General features: G+C 39.5%; 1 protein-coding gene across 1 annotated transcript; it reads left to right on the top strand.

Annotated features, from left to right (window-relative positions):
• Positions 1-833: 833 nt before the first annotated feature.
• ADGRF4 (adhesion G protein-coupled receptor F4) lies at positions 834-18,751 on the top strand. Its single transcript, XM_027772076.1, has 9 exons — positions 834-927; positions 2,786-2,840; positions 5,265-5,416; positions 6,542-6,793; positions 8,520-9,899; positions 12,796-12,837; positions 13,277-13,336; positions 14,675-14,731; positions 18,414-18,751. Exons 1-8 carry the CDS (start codon positions 841-843, stop codon positions 14,720-14,722), a joined length of 2,076 nt encoding a protein of 691 aa, XP_027627877.1. The 5' UTR covers positions 834-840; the 3' UTR covers positions 14,723-14,731; positions 18,414-18,751.
• Positions 18,752-20,346: the final 1,595 nt, after the last annotated feature.

Raw genomic sequence — 20,346 nt, forward strand, 5'->3', positions numbered from 1 at the left:
CCAGAGAAGACACTGGTATATACTAATTACACTTTGTATTACTTGTCCCATATGTCCAGAGAGATGGTATACTCTGGGACTTTGGTTTTCAAGTGGAGGGAGATTTTTTTTTTCTTCCAGGGCACATTTGGCAATGACTAGAGACATTGTTGGCTGTTGCAATTGGAGGGGAGGGGTGTTACTGGCATTTATTGGGTAGAGGCCATGGATACTAGTAAATAGCCTATAATTTATAAGACAACACCCAGCAACAGATAATATTAATCCAAGATGTCAATAGCACCATTACTGAAGACCCTGCTACAGAGATTAAGGATGACATCTGGTTCGAATGCAGAGCTCCACCGTTTTCTATCTGAGTGACTTTGGGCTCCTAATTACTTGACTGTTTGAGCCTTAGTTTCCCTGATGATAACATGGAGAGAGTAGTACATCATATGATTAAGTGAGTTAATGCAAAGACAGTGCTTAGAATAGTGATTGGACAATTGATATTTTTAATACATGTTACTGTGGAAGAAACTTGTGGATTAAACGATAAGAAATGATGCTTTAGTGAACATACATCTTTCTGGGTGCTTCCATCATTCCTGTCTTCTGCTATAGGAAGGTCAACAGTTGGAAGTCTTTTCCTCTTTACATTTTAGCTAACTTGAGAACATAGATCGGTGTCCTTTCCTAGGGCAGGTGGATTTTGCGTGAATATCTGTACGCCAAGATACTGGAGTTCACTGAGCGGCTAGTAAGCCTGCCGAGTATTGTATTAGTTGTGTGAAGTTTTTACTTTTCGTTGCATCCACCTTCTTCCTCTGTTGCAGGTGACAATCCTAAAGTGTGAAAATGAAGTGCCAGGCAACCATGATTTGCTGTTTAGTTTTATTTCTGACCACAAAATGTTCCCACTACAAACTCAAGTTACACATAAAAGTAAGTATGATCAATTTCTATGTGTCCCAAGAGAAATTCCTCAGTTCCCCTAGATGGACAGGTTTCTAATGAATAGCATGTAATTTTAGCTGGGGAAATGGGCCTCCTCGTAATGCTTGTACATAGGCGAATTACTCTTAAACCTTCAAAATGTGTATTTTCATAGGCTTGGCTAGAACTTTCTGAGGAAGAGGGAATCTTAGTTAGTTACACATCCCCCGAGTGAACACTGCTTCGGAAACTATTATTCTAATGAGTTTCCACTACACAATGCAGGCAGAGCTCCCCCAGAGTGCTCCTCTTCAGCACTGAATAAAACATCAACTTCTAGAACTTTCAAAAAATATTTTCAAATGACTACAACTTACACTTGTTAATAATAACTTTATAAAGAAGAGAAGAAAGGAAAGTGGAGAGAGGCAGGGCCCTTCCCCTTTCAATTCTGCAAGCCACAGCTGCTGAGAGTATTAGCCTGGCAGTTAAGTAATTTAGGTTCAGATCTTAACTTTTCTTCTGATTAGTTATACGAGTTGTTTCATTTTTCTGACTCTTAATTGCCTGCTATATACTATGAAGTTTTTTTAAAAAATAATTATTTTATTCAATTTTATTTATTTATTAATTTTTTAATTTTTTTGGAGAGGTTTTTGCTATAGGGTGTGTGTGCTCTCCAGAAAGACAGAGAGAGAGAGAGACAGAAAGTGAGAAATCACCCCCAGGGTGGTCATACCACAATTCCTTCTCCTCCATTCTCCTCTAGGGATCTTGGGCATGCATGCACATGCGCCCGGTGTGAATTTAAGCCACCAGGTCCGGGACTCGAACTGTTGTTGACTACATGGGAGTTCAGCAACAGCCATTACACTAACTACTGGTCCCATATTTATTCATTTATTTTATTTTGACCAGAGAGAGAGACACACACACACAGAGAAAGAAAGAGAGAGAGTGAAAAGTGAGAAAGCAAGCCACCAGGTCTGGGATTCAAACCATGTTGGCCATGTGGTCCAGTCCAGCACCTTAACCACAATGCCACTTGCCAGTCCAAACCATAAAGTTTTTTTTAAAGGGTAATATTGCAAGTTTGTTTTGTTTTGTTTTGTTTTGTTTTGTTTGTTTGTTTGTTATAGGGCATGTGTGCTCTCCAGAAAGACAGAAAGAGATAGAGACAGAAACCAAGAAACCACCCCCCAAGGGGGATGGCCATGCCACAATCCCTTCTCCTCCTTTCTCCTCTCGGGATCTTGGGCACACATGCACACGAGCCTGGCATGAGTTTAAGCCACCAAGTCCAGACTTGAACTGTGGTCTACTACATGGGAGTCTGGTGATGTAGCCATTATGCCATCTGTTGGTCCCAATATTTGCAGTTTTTTTTTTTTTTTTTAATAGGTGTAACGACTTTGTGATTGTATTGCTTCAACTTCATTATTATTTCTAGTATCTTTCATTTCTTCCTTCTAAGGATATGTAGTATCTGGTGGACCACATTAGCTCAGTTTCATTCTTATGGTTAAAATAGGCAGAGGATAGCTTAGCAGTATAGTTGTTATTTCTATGTTCTCCCTGAATGCTTAAACTTTCCAAAAGATGTACCCAATCCATTGACTTGACTTTCAGAGCACAAGTGACCATTGTCAAGACTCTACCCCTGCCTGGGGGGCAGTGTATTCTCTGTCTGTGATCTTACTACCATTACCTTCAATAAGTTTCTACAATACCAGAACATGAATCTACTGCAGTTTTCTTCCTTGTCTCTAACACATTTTCTTTTCATATTTACTTGGGACCTCCAAGTTGAGATGATAGAGGAGAGTCCCACAGTAAAGAGGATCTTCTGGAATTTGTATTTTTTCAGGATGGATATAAACCTCAAAACCATGAAAGGAAACCCAGGACTGAAAGGTTACAAGGTAAGTGGCTTATAGAATAGTCTTCATCCTTATGGAGGCAAGGCAAAATAAAGGAAGGGCATTGACTTTGTAAGCATGTTCTCAGATCACATGCTTTCCAACTGAATAATAATCTCCATGAAGACTAAGTTCTCCCTGTGTATCAGGAGTGATAGCTTTTCTTACCATTTTACCATTATCAGCGGCATAGTCAATGAAGCCAGCAAGCACATATTCACACGTGCTCTACAATACTGGACAAAAGTCCATTTTCAAACCTAAAAGGAACTTCTGTTCAAACTAATGAAAACAGGAAGCGAGAGAAGACAAATTCCAATGATTCCTCATTCGAAGATATTTTTGGAATGCCTAAATGTACGCAACACTCTAGTGCTGAGAGGGCTACTGAAGTGACATAAAATGGATATTGTGGGGATAAGACTAGACACTTTCATTCAGTGAGAAGTAAACTAAGAAGGTAATCATTAGTAGTAATATAGTGAAATCATGTAGTTCTCACCCATAGTAGAGATAACTTTATCCTGCACAGTCTTGGCTAGATATACTTTGGGTGATAGATATATCTCTATATTGACACAGAACTGGAAACGGGATGAGGTGAGAAAGGTAGCTTGCATTTATTGAGCTTTTATGACAACATGGATCTAAGTATTGTACAAGATGCTGAGTCATACATTGTTTGTAACAACACTATGGCATAATCTCCAAAATAATACGAATGAAGAAATTGAGAACCACTTTGGTTAACTAACTTGCAAATATTAAAACACTTGGTAGATGTCAAGAAAAGATGCAAACTCATTTTTTTCCCCTCAGTTAATAGAATGGTCTAGAGAGCAGTCTAAGCCAAAATCCAATCGACTTTCAGGTGATGGGCCACCTCATTTGATTAATTTTAGCTCTGTAAGAGTTCTCAGCATCATATTTCCATTCTAATACCACCATCCTAAGGCAACTGTCTCTGCAAATAGTTTGACAGACTTATTCTTAGTCTTCCTCCCTCAAATCAATCTACTGTGACCCATGGGCCAAAACAAGTCTGCCACCAGTTTTCGCAAACAAAGTTTTATTGGAACATACCTATACTTATTCATTTATACATTATCTTTGGCTGCTTCCATGCTACACAGGTAGAGTGAGGGTATTGCAACAGAGATCCACATGGCCCACAAAGCTGAAAATACTTATTTTTTGGCTTGGGTTGCCATATTTACCAAATAAAAATATAAACTGCCTGGTTAAATTTGATTTTCATATTAATCAATGAATAATATTGCATGGGTCATACATACACTACAAATATGATTTGATGTTTATTGGAATATTTAGTCAATTCTTCTTATTTACAGATTCTGTTTCTGCAAGTTTTTTCCATTTACTGAAATTTATTTGTAACCCTTAACTCACTTTAAGGTGATGCATTTGCATATTATTGTCCATAGAAGCCATTCCCCTTGAAGGTGGTAGAGGCATTGTTAATGCTTTCATGGTCAACCACAGACATGCATAGATCTATGTGAAACCTGAGTTGCCTGATGCACATGTTTGCAGCTGAGCCTGGTCAGTCACCTGCTGGCCCCAGGAGAGATGTTTTAAGCTAAAATATAAATTAAGAATATATAAATAAGTTGGGCCAGCAGATAGTGTGGTGGTTAGAGGTCTGGACTCCCACATGGCTGACCATAGTTTGAGTCCTGAACCTGGCAGCTTGCTTTCTCACTTTCCCTTTCTCTATGGCCAAAATAAAAAATAATAATAATAACAAATACAATTAAAATAAATAAATAATTCTTTAAAAATATACTTACAACAAGGTTTGATCAGTTGATAAAAATGGTGTGAGCAGAAGCTCACAGGAATGTACTTTACATTGCCCTAGGAGTCATGGTTTAGTATTTACTCAGTGTTCACAGTGACTTATAGGACATAGTTTCTGTAGATAATGAGAATTGGCTGCGTCTGAAATAAAATGAGGTTTTAAGTGGACTTCTTGTACTTTATTGGGGAACTCCGTCTATGAGAGCCTTGGCAGAAAAGTTTACTGACTCCTGTTCTAGGCTATTGTCAATTATCTTTCCAAACAAACCTGTCACGTTTTCTGGTAATTCTCATATTATCATACCAGTCAAGGTACTTCACTCTCGCTTACCCCCTGCTTTCCTTTCCATCCTCATCTCATGCTGTTTGCCTCTTCAGCGCGCTGAACTAGCCTTTTTTAATGACCTGCAATTCCCTTTCCAAATGCTGTCCACGCTGCCTGAACACCAGCTTCACAAACTGCCTGGAAGTGCTTAGTTATTATTGTCAGCACAGTTCAATGTCACTTCCTCCTAGAAGCAATCCAAAAGTCCACAGAATGAATTAGATGCCCCTCTCAGAGTGTGGACATGCTAATTAGTTTTCTCTTTCTTTTTTGTTTTTCAGAGAAATGCCATGGACCTTGCATTTCTTCTTCCAATTGCAGCCAGCCTTGTGCTAAGAATTTTGATGGAGAAATAGGATTTATATGTAATCAAAAAAAGTGGCAAAAATCAACAGAAACATGTACAAGTCTTTCTGTGAAAACACTGTTTAAGGTGACGCATTTGCATATTATTGGCCACAGAAACCATTCCATTTGAAGGTGATAGTGGTAATATTAATGCTATCTGTTCAGCATGACATGTCTCAGACTTGGACTTAGAAAAAATATAGAGTGGGTTAAATGTATTTCTTGTCCTTCCTTAATTAACCAGATTATCAGGTACTCCCTCTTCTCCCCACTCTTATTTCTCTCTCTCCCAGAATATCTTCCCCCTGAAAAATACCTGAAACTCATTTATGCTACAGTGTAAATGAGTGCTTAGACTTAAATCTTAGCTCTGAAGTCCACTTTGCATGAGTTCTGCTTATCAACTAATCAACTAAATATGTCTAGAATAAATTTATTTTGATATTTTTCTAATGTTTTTAATCACTTGACCAAAAGAAAGAAGAGATATGAGATCCAGAAGGAATAGAAACTCAATAAATAAAACACATTTCAGTTAAAATTTAAATTTCTTATCTTATATCTTTTCAGTCATTGACTATTTCCTTCTAATTTCCCTCCAGTTTCTTGGAAGCACACAGATCTCTGCGTTTGCTAAAACATTAACAGTGGTTTTTGAAGGGATTGAGGATGGGGTCTCGGTCACTTAACATAGGCCATCCCATAGAAGTTCTTGCAACTACAGTGACATTTAAAAGGTAGTTAAAGGAAATAGATATTGTTTTGCCCTATTCAAAGTCACACTCTGAGGGATGCTAGGCAGTAGTATCAAGACATGGGCAGATAATTCTTTTAATTAGTGAACTCTCAGCTTTTCCAAATTACAAGTCAATCTCAGAAACCATTCCCTACTGAGATTCCATGAGGCCTCTCTTCCACATCATGTACAAAATTGTCTAGTTATGAGGACTGAGCTAAAACTACTGCCCTGAAACAAATTCCATTAGGAAATGGCAATATCCTCACAGCTGCAGGGATTTGGGTGAATTCCCCTTCCCATCTGTGACCTGATCTTACCTGCTCTACTTCTTAACACTCTAACCCCTTCTTAAGACCACTTACTTCTCTATTAATTTTCCTCATATGGGTGGTTGTGCCTTTAGCTACTTTGGTCGGACACATGTTAGGTGCTTAATTATTTTTCAATGAAGGAATGTTTTCTTTTCAACAGGACTTAAATAGTGTATCACGCCTTTCTGTGGCAGCATCATCCATACCTCTGGCCATTTTTGATGATGAAACCCCAGAACGCATTGACAATGTGGCTCAAGGAATCCGTAAGAACTGCCCGCTTGATTATGCCTGCATAATTGATGCTGTAAAATCATCAGAAGTCACATCTGGAAATATTGCATTTATAGTGGAATTATTAAAAAATATTTCTACAGACTTGTCTGATAATGTTACTCGAGAGAAAATGAAGGTATTTTTTGTTAATTTCATTAAAACCGACAATGTGGTTCTCAAAAGCTTGCATTTGAACAGTTTCAAATGTACTTACCAGAGTAAAAACTAGAACAATTACACCATAATGATGTAAGGACTTTCACTTGAATTTTGCATACTGATTCAATCTATTGATTTTGCCAATGTTATGGACATTTTCAAGAAGTGTGAACTTTTTATGGGGGACCAGCAGCTAGCGTAATGGCTATGTCGCTGGACTCCCACATAGTTAGCCGCGGTTCGCATCACAGAACTGGTGGCTTAAAACTCATGCTGGGCGCATGTGCATGCGTGCCCAAGATCCTGAGAGGAGAATGGAGGAGAAGGGATTGCGGCGTGGCCATTCACCCTGGGGGGGGATTCTCACTTTCTGTCTCTCTGTCTCTCTCTGTCTGGCAAGTGCATGCACCCTATAGCAAAAACCTCTCCAAAGAAAAAAGAAGTGTGAACTTTTTTAAAAAAGAATTGTTTAATTTAACTTAATTAATTTATTATTATTTAAAAATTTGCTCTTGGGCATGTGCACTCACCAGAGAGATACAAGGAAAGAGAGAGAGAGAGAGAGAGGGAGAGAGAGAGAGAGAGAGAGAGAGAGAGAGAGAGAGAGAGAGAGAGAGAGAGAGAGAGAGAGAGAGAGAGAGAGAGAGAGAGAGAGAGAGAGAGAGAGAGAGAAAAGGAAAGTGAGAAAGCAAGGTGTCAGGTTGGGACTTGAACCACAGATGACCATGTAGAAATTTAGCACCTTAACCATTATGCCACCTGCTGGCCCCAGTGTAAACTTTTAAAAAAAATTTCCTTCCTCCTTTCCTCCCTCCCTCTTTTCCTTCCTTCCTTCCTTCCTTCCTTCCTTCCTTCCTTCCTTCCTTCCTTCCCTCCTTCCTTCCATGAGCATGAGAGAGAAAAGAAGAGAGAGTCATCCCCACTTTGTGATATTCTCCTGCTTCAGCTGCCCCTGGGTCATGGGTATGCTACACCCAGCATGTTCAGGGAGGTCTCTGGATGTGAAACTGGAACTTTCCCATGTGGGTCATCCGTGCAGATTATTGTGCTACTGCTGTACCAGTGCCATCCTCAGGAGCATTGTTTAATATATATTCATGTACATGCTTAATATTTCAAAGAAACTATCACATAGAACGGCTGGGAGCAAGGCTAAATTTAGTGTTTCCAAAATTATGTTTGTGCAACACAACTATTCTGAGAAACATTAGTGGAGGCTCCACTTTTAAAAGGGAGATTTGTAGCATAGCAATTGTAGAAAGTTCTGGGTTAAACAAAGCAGGGTTCCTTATGGTAGAACTTTCTGGATGTTTTAATGTGTCAATGAACTTTTGAACTCTTTATGATAAGTGATATATATTGTATGGAATACGGTTCAAACTTAGGTTACCGAAGAATCAATTCCCCTTCCCCTCCATTAAGCACTCATTGAGATCTCACGGGAAACGTGGGTTCCACCCTGCAATCTGGAAGTGTGTTCTGGGTGCAAATAAAGCAGGTACCTTAGCTGTGATTTTAGTTTTTATTGTTTTGCATTTTAAAATTTTTTTCCTCTGTGAAGCCTTATCAATGCAGTATTTTAATACACAAGTAATTTGAAGAAAATATATGTCAAATAAGATCAGCTAATTTGACCTTTAGCTTTCTAACTTTGTACCGTAATGTGTAAGTTGTTAGTATAATATTCACTTTCTCTTTTGCAGAGTTATAGTGAAGTGGCCAATCACATCCTTGACACAGCAGCCATTTCAAACTGGGCCTTCATTCCTGACAAGAATGCCAGCTCAGATTTGTTACATTCGGTGAATTTGTTTGCTGGACAACTCCACATCCACAATGAATCTGAGAATATTGTGGACGAACTCTTCATTCAGACAAAAGGGTTTCTCATTAACCGTAATACCTCAGAGCAAAGGTTCCATATCTCCATGAATATGAATAATACCAGAGAAGGTATTTTAGGGATGATAGAAATTCCCAAGAAAGAGCTATGGAAGTTGCCGCCAAATGTATCCCAAGCCATTAGCATAGCTTTTCCAACCTTGGGGGCCATTCTGAAAGAGGACCACTTGCAAAATGTGAGTCTTCCCAGACCAACAATTGGTCTAGTCCTTTCAGTGGTTTTACCTGACAAGTTGAAAGAAATCTTACTTACCTTTGAAAAGATCAATAAATCCCGGAATGCCAAAGCCCAGTGTATTGGCTGGCACTCCAGGAAAAGGAGGTGGGATGACAAAGTGTGTAAAACGACACTGGATGTCATGAACAAAGTGAAATGCCGCTGTAATTACACCAATGTGGTGATGTCTTTCTCCATTCTAATGTCCCCCCAGTCTGTAGCAGACAAAGTCTTGGACTATGTGACCTGCATTGGGCTTAGTGTCTCAATTCTGAGCTTGGTTATTTGCCTGATCATTGAAGCCATGGTATGGTCCCGGGTGGTTTTGACAGAAATATCATACATGCGTCATGTGTGCATCGTGAACATAGCGGTGTCTCTCCTGACTGCAAACGTGTGGTTCATCATAGCTTCCAACTTTAATAGAAGGACTCGGGACTACAACTGGTGTGTTGCAGTGACTTTTTTCACCCATTTTTTCTATCTCTCTCTGTTTTTCTGGATGCTCTTCAAAGCACTGCTCATCACCTATGGAATACTGGTCGTTTTCCGTAGGATGATGAAGTCCCGAATGATGACAATTGGTTTTGTCATTGGCTATGGGTGTCCATTGGTCATTGCTGTCACCACAGTTGCTATCACAGAACCCCAGAAAGGCTACGTGAGATGTGAGGCCTGTTGGCTTAACTGGAAAAATACCAAAGCCCTTTTGGCATTTGTCATCCCAGCCTTGGTCATTGTGGCCGTGAATCTTATTGTGGTTTTGGTTGTTGCTGTCAACACTCAGAAGCCCTCGATTGGCAGTTCCCAGTCTCAAGATGTGGCCATAATTATGAGGATCAGCAAAAATGTTGCCATTCTCACTCCACTGTTGGGACTGACGTGGGGTTTTGGAATAGCCACTCTCATAGAAGGCACTTCCTTGATGTTCCACATAATCTTTGCCCTGCTCAATGCTTTTCAGGTAAGTTTCATGAAAGAGACTTTTCTGCCTTATTCTGGCTTGACAACAAAAATTGGCTATGATTTAAAATTATAGAACACAAATGTTCCTTCCATTCCCTTTCCACCCCAGTATCAGGAGTATTTGGCTTTGGTTTCTATCACACTGTTTGTCTAGTTAGATTGAACTGATCAGGATGGTTGGGCTGGACTCTCCTTTTTATCTGCATGGATCCACCTTTATTCCTCCTAAAGTTTCAATGTCAGAAGTTAACTTCACTTATAGAGGGCTGTTCTTTGGCTAGGGATGAGTAAGGCACATATTATGCCTCAAAATAAGCACAATTTTTAAAATCCTTTCTTCAAGATTGGAGAACTCAGTGCCATAGCCGCTGATTTCCATCGTATAAAGAGATGGTCTTTGACATTCGTTTTGGATGTTAACCAGTCAAGAGTTCCCATATCTCTTCCCTGGTAGTCCTATGAAATAAAAGTATTAGTGATAAAAATAGATCTTGCCTACCATATTTTACCTGCTCTTGGGAATGTCACTTTCTCCTGGGCCTTAACTTCCTCATCTTTAAAATAAAGATATAGAATGCTCTCTATCCTCTTTTCTCATTCTAGCATACTTGATTTGGCAAGATTTTCCCACTCAAAGTTGGTTCACTCCCTCTTGGCTACTAAGCTTGTACTTTTGGGAAGCTGTCATTAGCTAGGCAGCTTTCCCTATCTATGAGTAATACAACATTTGGCAAGCTCTTGTTTTTAATTACACTTTTAATCAGAGGTTGGCAAACTCTGACCTACTCTCTGTTATTGTAAACAGGGTTGTACTGGAACACAGCCATGCTCATTTGTTTACATTTTTCCTGTGACTGCTTTTGAGTTACCGCAGCGAGTTTAAATTGTAGCAACGGAGACTGTACAACACACAAAGCCTAAAATATTTACTACCCAGTTCTTGGTAGAAAAAATTTTCTGACTGTTGCTTTAAATAATATAACTACTTAATGAAGTAGGAAGGTATTTCTATTAATATGCCAATATTACTCTATTTAAAAGCATGATAAAGTATATAAGGCAAACATTAAAAAGAAGCCAACTCAGGTCAATTATACATCTTATTCATCATTTTTTAATGACCATGGAGAACATTTATTTTACTCTTCCTGCTGCATTGCTTTGCTATAGGGTGCGTGCGCTCGCCAGACAGACAGAGAGAGACAGAGAGACAGAAAGCGAGAAATCACCCCCCAGGGGGGATAGTCACGCCACAATCCCTTCTCCTACGTTCTCCTCTCAGGATCTCGAGCAGTTCTTGGTAGAAAAAATTTTCTGACTGTTGCTTTAAATAATATAACTACTTAATGAAGTAGGAAGGTATTTCTATTAATATGCCAATATTACTCTATTTAAAAGCATGATAAAGTATATAAGGCAAACATTAAAAAGAAGCCAACTCAGGTCAATTATACATCTTATTCATCATTTTTTAATGACCATGGAGAACATTTATTTTACTCTTCCTGCTGCATTGCTTTGCTATAGGGTGCGTGCGCTCGCCAGACAGACAGAGAGAGACAGAGAGACAGAAAGCGAGAAATCACCCCCCAGGGGGGATAGTCACGCCACAATCCCTTCTCCTACGTTCTCCTCTCAGGATCTTGAGCACGCACGCACACGCGCTCGGCGTGAGTTTAAGCCACCGGGTCCGGGACATGAACTGCGGTGGACTACGTGGGAGTCCAGTGACATAGCCATTGCACTAACTGCTGGTCCCCCTGCTGCATTGCTTTAAAAAGAAACTTTTGACTTATTTGTTTGTAGAAATAAAAAGCTCATGGACTCATAAATTTTCCCACTTTGAAGTTAGGTTATTGACTAATGATCTCACCCTCTTTCTTACTTATTTTGCCCTTTATTTCTTTTTCAAATCATTTATATTTCTCTTTTCTTAACAGAAAGAAAAATATCAAACAACTTTATTTGTATTGAATTCTCTTTTTCAGCCAAATTTCCATGTGGCTCACTTTTAAAATTTTTAGTAATCTGACCAATATTTCTTTACCATGAAAATATTCTGAGATAGTGAAAGAGACCCTGGTCTTAGAGGCTCCATAATTTTCTGTTTCTTTTGTGCAAAAATTTCTTCAGCTCAGAAGTCTTGGTTTCCTGTTTACTGACTTTTAACTCCAAATAGACTAGAATACAAGTTTCATTTTCTCAGGACGCTTTCTATGATTCAATTTTGAATGATAAATTTCCATTTCATGTGTTACTATCATGAGTTAAGAACAGCTGCCTCAATATTAGGGAGAACATTAAAAAACATTTTTTTTTTTTTTTTTGGGGAGTTTTTTTTTTTTTTTTTTTTTTTTTTTTTGATGGCGGGCTGCGGTTGGAGAGGTTTTTGCTATAGAGCGCGTGCGCTTGCCAGACAGAGACAGAGAGACAGAAAGCAAGAAATCATCCCCCGGGGGGATGGCCATGCCGCAATCCCTTCTCCTCCATTCTCCTCGCGGGATCTTGGGCACAAACGCACATGCGCCCAGCGTGAGTTTTAAGCCACCGGGTCCAGGAAACGAACCGCGGTTGATTACGTGGGAGTCCAGTGACATAGCCATTACGCTAACTGCTGGTCCCAGTAAAAAACATTTAATGAGGTAAAAATTCCATCCTATATCAGTAGTCATACAATAAATATCAATAGCTTTCATGCACAGTTCTATTAGAGGATGCTTTTCTGAAAGCACAGGTAGACTCAAAAGGAAGACATTTTTATTTGCATCAGTAGAAACTTAAGTTTTTAATGTCCAATAACTGCCTAAAAAGGATCTAGAAGAGTGATGTTAAAATAACAACTGGGATATTTTTTGAACAAGTGTCCTTCATGATTCTGTTGAATTTTGCTACAGGGTTTCTTCATCTTGCTGTTTGGAACTATTATGGACCAAAAGGTAACTGGAATTTGCTTTACTTATCATGAGTGAGTTCTATGTACCTGGGGAAGCAGAGGATGATTGAGCTTTGATTAGAGAATATGGTCCAACGGAGCTGAGTTTCTGAAGAGAGCTCAGGGCATGTGCTATGAGGAGGAATGGGAGGAACTATCCGTTCTCATTTCTTGCTCTCTATCAAGTCAGCAGGAGGCGCTGTGAATTTTGCCAATGAACAGAATAAAAACCATGAGCACATTTCGAATCTTAATTCTCACTCCGGTTGCAATTATATATAAACTTTTATCCAAGTCTTGTTACTTGCCTGGTACTATGCCAAGCCCTCTGGTGTTGCTCCTTCCAGGGTTACTGGTCTCAAAGTTTCAGAATATGAGTCTGAGCCTTGGGATGTCTGTTGTTTCTTTCAACATCTTATTTCTCACCGTCTTTGCTCCTTTAGATCAGAGATGCTTTAAGAATGAGGATGTCCTCCCTGAAGGGGAAATCAAAGGCAGCAGAGGTAAGCTTCTCTCTTAGTCTCAACACTGAGGGCTCAGATAACTCTCTGGTTATGCAGAGACAAATACAAGCTTAGTTCTTCAGATTTTTTAGTAACGGGACTCAATGGGGTATACTTTATTTCTTTATTCAATGAATTTGGAATATCATGCTAAAAGTGAAGGTCAGAATGGAACCACATTAAACTCAGGGTCATAGACGCATAAAATATGAGCTCTGGGAAATGAGAGGTGAGTTTGGAATATGATCCTAGTCCATCTTACCGATTTTACAAGGAAGGAAACCAAGACTCAGAGCATTTATACAATGTGCACAAACCCACCCAGATAATTAGGAGCAGAATTGCAACTAGGACCACTGACATAGAAAACTCTTTCCAAGCTCCTGTTTAAGACTCTTTCCAATAAACTATGTTTTTGGATTGAAGTATCCATGTACTTATTGATCTTGAAGAAGGTTTTGACCTGGTTACCTGTGTTTAAGGCACCGACTGAACTTGTCAATATTGACGTGTTAGAAGTTTTTTGTTTAACCAATAGACTCTTTAAAACAAAAACTTCCTGGACACATTAAGAATTAACATTTATGCTTATCTAGTATTGAATATGACTTTTAGTATCATAGTTCACTAAGTCTATAAATTTTTTTCTTCATCTTTTAACATTTATGAACTTGGAATGTATCTTATAATCAATGGTATGTCACGGTTTATAGGCAAGTTTTGTTTCTTTTTTAGTTTTTAGCTGATGTAAAAGTAGTGATACTAGTGAATTTTACTAGTGAAATTCAGTGAAAAATGATAATTTTATTCTGTGAGCTGTGTCCATTTGGGCACTTCTCTTCATGACCTTATGTTCACATTTTTTAATCTCTAGTTAGGCTTAAGTATATACAAAAATATAAGTATGACAAGGATTTTTAAGAAATTAATGAATAATGAATATTATGAAAAAAACTACGCATGGATTTCAAATTTTTTATACCAAAAAATAAGCTCATACTGTAATTCCATCTCCATGATTTTTTTTTTTTTGGAGAGGTTTTTGCTATAGGGTGTGTGTACTCACCAGAAAGAGAGAGACAGAGAAACAGAAAGTGAGAAATCAGCCCCCAGGGAGGATGGCCACACCACAATCCCTTCTCCTCCATTCTCTCGGGATCTTGGGCACGCATGCACACGCGCCCGGCGTGAGTTTAAGCCACCGGGTCTGGGACTAGTCCAGCAACATAGCCATTATGTAACTGCTGGTCCCTCCATGAATTTTTGAAGTCCCCTACTGTGTCCTTTTTGTTGATATCATTACTCATTGTTACCTCTGTTTTCCCTCCCCATATTTAGAATGCATCATTAAGCCCAACAAATGGATCTAAATTAATGATTCGTTGAGGATGAAATGTGAGTATTAAAAACTCAAGGAGAAACTTAACTTACAAGTTGTATCAAGCTCCTCTCTGCCCCTTGTAAGCACATGATTATCTGCTCCCTGATACTGGGATGAGGTAGGAGGGGGAAGGAAGGACTTATTTTTTAGAAATGAAAATTTCTTTGTGGACCAGCACATGAATGAAAAGGTGTTTGCATTTCTTTTAAAAAATTTTATATACGCGTGTGAGTGTATCTTTATAATGTACAACATGGTTTTACCCAGCATGAATACAGGCGCATGGTATCAAGTCAGGCATTAGCATATACATTATTATCAACAGATAAATTTTGACTTTTGCGCTTATTAAAGTTTTTGTTTTTTCCCTGATCTCCCCCATTCCCTATTACCCACCCACTATTTTTTAAGTGTGTTTTCTTTTTTTATTTAACTTAATATTTATTTATTAATATATTTATTTTTAATTTGACCATAGAGGGGGAGAGAGAGAGAGAGAGAGAGAGAGAGAGAGACAGAAAGTGAGAAAACAAGCCACCACATCTGGGACCCAAACTATGGTCAGGTCATGTGGGAGTTCAGTCCCCTTAACCATCTCATCCCCTGCTGGCCCCTCACCTGCTATTATCCACTCTTTTCTATACTGTCTCTAGTATATACAGTTACTCTCGCTGCTAATGTACCTTCCAATCTTTCCGTTTCTGCTATAAAGTGCATTTAGTTTATATTAAGTGGGGACATTCAGTGCCTGTCTTTAATAGTTAGACTTGCTTCACTCAGCATTAAATCTTCCATATTCTTCCACTTTGTATCAAATGTCAGGGTCTCATTGATTGTTATGGCTGAGTAGTAGTCCATAGAGTATATGTGCCACATATAGAGTATATGAACCCACTCATCTGTTCTTGGATATTTGAGTTGATTCTATATCCTAGCTATTATGAATAATGCTGCAATAAACAGGGATGTGCAAGTGTTTTTCCAACTGAAGGTTTGTGTTCATATTTTTTAAAGTCTATGCCAACTCAGTGCACATGACCAAACTCTAAGCACACTACTTTTATTTTCTGTCTTCAGCAAGAGGATGCTGTAGTTGTACCTGCCCTGAGGTAGGGACATGCTCTTGCTGGCTATAACACTCACATACCTTCATTCTATACTGACAGTGAGTGGTGACACTTATAATAACTCCATTGAAGAGAAAGAAGACTTCATTGACTAAAATCACAAAACAACAGATCTGATTCTCCCTAGTGGAGGGGGTCCAGAATCATTCCTAAGAGAGTGTAAGTGGGATGGTGGCAAATTAGTTGCCTACTCATAGCCAACCCCTGAGACTCATTTCTACATGGGTGAAATGAGGGGAAAACAAATATTAGGTAACCAGGAAGGGGAGAATACATCACAAAATTGCAGCCAGAAGCTTGAGAGGAAATTGGGACATGGGTAGGGGTGACCTCCCTTTGTAATTGTTTCATCTTGGTGAGGCTTTATGTCCTTTCTGCATGGAGAAAGATGCAGAGAAAGAAAGTCTCAGGCTCTCCCTCCCTGCCACCTGGAAGCTGTCACATTCTCTTTTACATTCTTTCTCTTTTGAGTCACGACTGATATATTGAACAATGGGGCAAATCATGAGTTGAAACAGTTGTCTGAAACCAAAGACACTGTGATGGAAGAACGTTTAAGGGATCCCCTCTGTTACAGATCCTATAAAGCTTATGATGTTCTTGGAGGAGATGCTGGCACATGGTCCCAGGGAGAGGATGAGAGATCAAGAGAGTTCTGTCTTATACACTGACTGGCATGTGTGGAGTTCTGGGAAAACAAAGAGAGGGAAATGCTGGCATAAAGTCCTTAATTAATCCTCACATTTAGATTTTTATATTAGTGCTTTAATAAGATTGACCCTTCTGTCTTCTGCCTGTTTCTTAGTCTATATGATAGGGTTTCTCCGTGGTGGAATATCACTATACCATTTCTTGATTTGTCACTAATTGGGAGTCACTAATGTAAATGACTTATTAAAAACCCAGCTGTCCTTTCAATTAAGATTCTAATTGGACAATAACCTATTCTAGGTTTATCAGACTGTCTCAGGTAGAGGAGATCCTACTTCATGGAGATATAAGCCATTTAGTATCCTGCCATGCAGAGAGGAGCAGTGTGATTGTGACCTTATCTGTGGCTAGTTAGATATATTCGGTTGGCTATAGTGAAAGTGGGAGAACTCCTTTAGAAGTGAAGATCAGGGACTATACTACTTATAACAGTTGGGGAAGTCCTAAAGGCTTATATTAGTATTAGGAGTAAGTAGGAAGGAAGTGAGGCTATATTGACAGGATTTCCTAATGAAGCCCTCATCACATAATTCTCTAACTTTCAACTTCTGTTTTTGAACCTATGAGGTAGGTGGTAAACTGAGGATTGCATTCTTTCAGCATATCCTCCGTAATTGGCTCTGTCTCTACTGAATTTTCTCAGCAATTGGGTCCTATGGGTTTTTGTCTGGACACACATGTTATCAGAACGGTTCTGTTACCACAGCTGGCATGATGGGAGACCAAGTTCGGGACCCAACAAGTATTAGAGAACATGGGTAGGACATTCACAGTAATAGATGCTCCAAAATCCAGAATGGAAAGCTGGTAGCAGAGACAGGGGTTCCAAATATAGAATTTAGGGAAGAAATTACAGCTCAGACAGGGGGGTTTGGTAAGCACAAGGCAGGGTTTCCATCTAGGGCAAGGCTACACCATGGGGGAAAGGCAATATTTCAGACCTTAAATCAATACAGAATTGAAGACTGACAGAGTTTCAGGATGCAGGCGCAATTCCAGGGGCGAGAATGGGGGTGGGAGACAGAACTGGACTTACAGTGGGAATCAAGGTTGCCAGTGTGGGTGGGAGGTCCTCATACTTCAGTGATCTCAGGTCAGGGTTATTAGAAACAGGAATGAGACAGGTTTGTCACGTGGCCCCTGGGGCTGGGGGGAGACCACAGGCGTGTGAAAACTGGAAAGTTTGCTTCAAGTGCAGAGGGAACTGATCCTGGAAGGCAGGGAGAGGGGTCAGCAGCTGCACAGCACTCTGCCCTCTTGTTCATATAATGGGCAGGCCTTTAATATGATACAAACAGGCTGTTCCACACATCGGCAGGTAGGCTCTCCGTTCCTCTAAAATGTCTTCCACATACTTGTTTATGCCTGAGATTCACTTAAAAGAGATAAAGTTCTTTATCTCCCAGTGAAAAATGGGACTGACTGAGAAAACACCCTGAGGGAAGCAATGTGGTTTATGAGGTAAAGTTGTAAATTCAGAGCAGCATAGTCAATTCTAAAGACCACATTTAGGCAGTGAAGGAGAAGAGAGGGCACTGGACATGGAGTTTAGAGTTGAGGTGCAGGACAGAGAAGCCAAAGGGCACAGAAACAATGCAGAGTGGAGATTCACCTTTTTACCGTGTGACCTTGAGGAAGTCACTCAATGCTCCCAATTCCTCATCAGAGGTTAATAATAGTATATTCTTCCCAGGATATAAAATGAGGGTAATAATGGTACATACTTGCCAGGTGATTTCAGTATTAAGTGAGCTAACACATTAAAAATGCCTAGATTATTGCTTGGCTCAAATTCAGTTGTCAGTAAATATCAGCAACGGTTCTTACTATTAACCCACGTTTTGACCACTTTGTCTAGGCTGCCCCATTCCTCATGAATGTCCTATGTCCTGGCATTGAGAAGTGGGTTCTAAGAGGAGGAGAAGGACGTGGGAAGCAGACTGAAATAAGGAAGAACAGCCATGATCCCTTGGAAGACTTTCCCTTCATGTCAAGAGTGTCACCTAAGCTCTGGGTGTGAAAATGTTTGCTGAAGAAAAATGGAGGAGAACATTTAGCCACTGGGCTTTAAGGTAGCTCATCTACTGATCCATTGAACTACCTGTGACCCATTAGAGGCTAGCTTCTTGGTCAATCTTGGCAAGATTAATAATCAAACCACAAACCATTGTGTGGCCTCTTTGGCCAGATTGAGGCTGTGGGGGCTCTGCTGGACTTGGTCTGCCTTCACTCCTGAGGCCTGCTCTGTGGCTCTGTGCTCCAGTCATCCATGACCCTACACGGATCCTAGGGGCCTTAGGAATGGGAGTAGATCCAAAATCATGGGTAAGGTTGGCTAAAACTGAAAGGGTAGGATGGCAGGAGAAACACTGGATCTACTTTGAGTCATTTAAGTCATGGCAGGTTTTCTAAAACTAGGGAACAGAAGAAAAGGAAGAGAATTATTTAATGTGCTTATCATCTCATCTATTTTAGACCTCCAGTAAAATAGTTTAGCTTCTAGGATTTTGTTTTGCTCATGTGTGAAGCAGGAAACATATTCTTGTAGCTATACTATTTGTGTGTTGCTGTGTGCCTGGCTGTGTTGTATGTGTTAAAACATATATATGTAAAGAGAGCTCTAGTTATTATTTCAGAAATAAAAATGAATGTATTTACCGTTCACAACTTGCTCACGTGTCAGTTCATTCAAGTGGACTTCTCCATGGGGACCACAACACTCTTGCATATTGACTATGTTATCAATCTGACTCGACTCTCTGGCCAGACCTACAAAAGGCCTCAGGGTCATGTGTCACAAGGTGGAACCCTGGGAATGCAGAAACCTCTGCTCTCTCAGAGTCTCCCAATGAAATTTAGATCAACAGTTTGGCTTTAAATAATATGGCATTCAGCAGGGCTACAGACAGCCATGAGAGTGAGGGTAGAGCAATTTTATCGAAGTGGAAGTCATAAAATCACTTAGTCACTCCCTTTTCACAAAAGAAACAAAAATGGGTGAGAACCTCTTTGCAGGACTCCTGTTCAAACCTTTAGAATTGGTTTAGAAGCTAGATAAAGATTAGTTTCAAACCAAATAGTAATTACGTAAAAGATAAAAATTTTCAAGCCAATTGCAAATGCCCTCGTTTTATAAAATTAAAGTAAAATGTTCATAGGAAGAACATAAATTTAACTTCTAGATTTATAAAATTTATTGAGGAATAATTAATTGATTCACACAGCCTTCCTCATTTTTGCCACTATAAAAACTGTTTCTTTCTCCCAATCCAGAAATCTCAGAGAATGATGTAATGCCAAGGCAAATAATTGCTTTTATCTTGGTAGATTTATTTGATACTGTTAAGATTGAATTTATACTTCCTTATGCTATTATCATGTAGTTTTATTTCTTTTTATATTTTTCTAAGCTTTTCATATTCTTAGCACATTCTAAGAAAAATGTGATACTGAATACAGTCCGTTCTGCCGCAACATCACACATGCATTTCTAAACTTCACCTTGTTATGCAAAATCAGCAAAATACCCACCTATGAGTAAAATGGGTAGGATATGATGTGCAAAGGTTTATCAGAGGGACCAGCAGTTAGTGTAATGGCTATGTCGCTGGACTCCCATGTAGTTGACTATAGTTCAAGTCCCGGACCTCATGCTGGGTGCGTGTGCTTGTGTGTCCAAGATCCCGAGAGGAGAATGGAGGAGAAGGAATTGTGCTGTGGCCACTCTGCCTGGGGGGTGATTTCTCGCTTTCTGTCTCTGTCTCTCTCTGTCTTCCTGGCGAGTGAATGTG

This window comes from Tupaia chinensis, unplaced genomic scaffold (genome assembly GCF_000334495.1).
Source record: "Tupaia chinensis unplaced genomic scaffold, TupChi_1.0 Scaffold000252_1, whole genome shotgun sequence".
Taxonomy (NCBI): domain Eukaryota; kingdom Metazoa; phylum Chordata; class Mammalia; order Scandentia; family Tupaiidae; genus Tupaia; species Tupaia belangeri.

Excerpts from the sequence above, each read along its gene's own strand:
- ADGRF4 (XM_027772076.1), top strand. The coding sequence starts at position 841 with ATGAAGTGCCAGGCAACCATGATTTGCTGTTTAGTTTTATTTCTGACC. Across the intron at positions 2,841-5,264 it reads CAGGACTGAAAGGTTACAAG|AGAAATGCCATGGACCTTGC; the intron begins GTAAGTGGCTTA and ends TTTGTTTTTCAG. Across the intron at positions 6,794-8,519 it reads TTACTCGAGAGAAAATGAAG|AGTTATAGTGAAGTGGCCAA; the intron begins GTATTTTTTGTT and ends TCTCTTTTGCAG.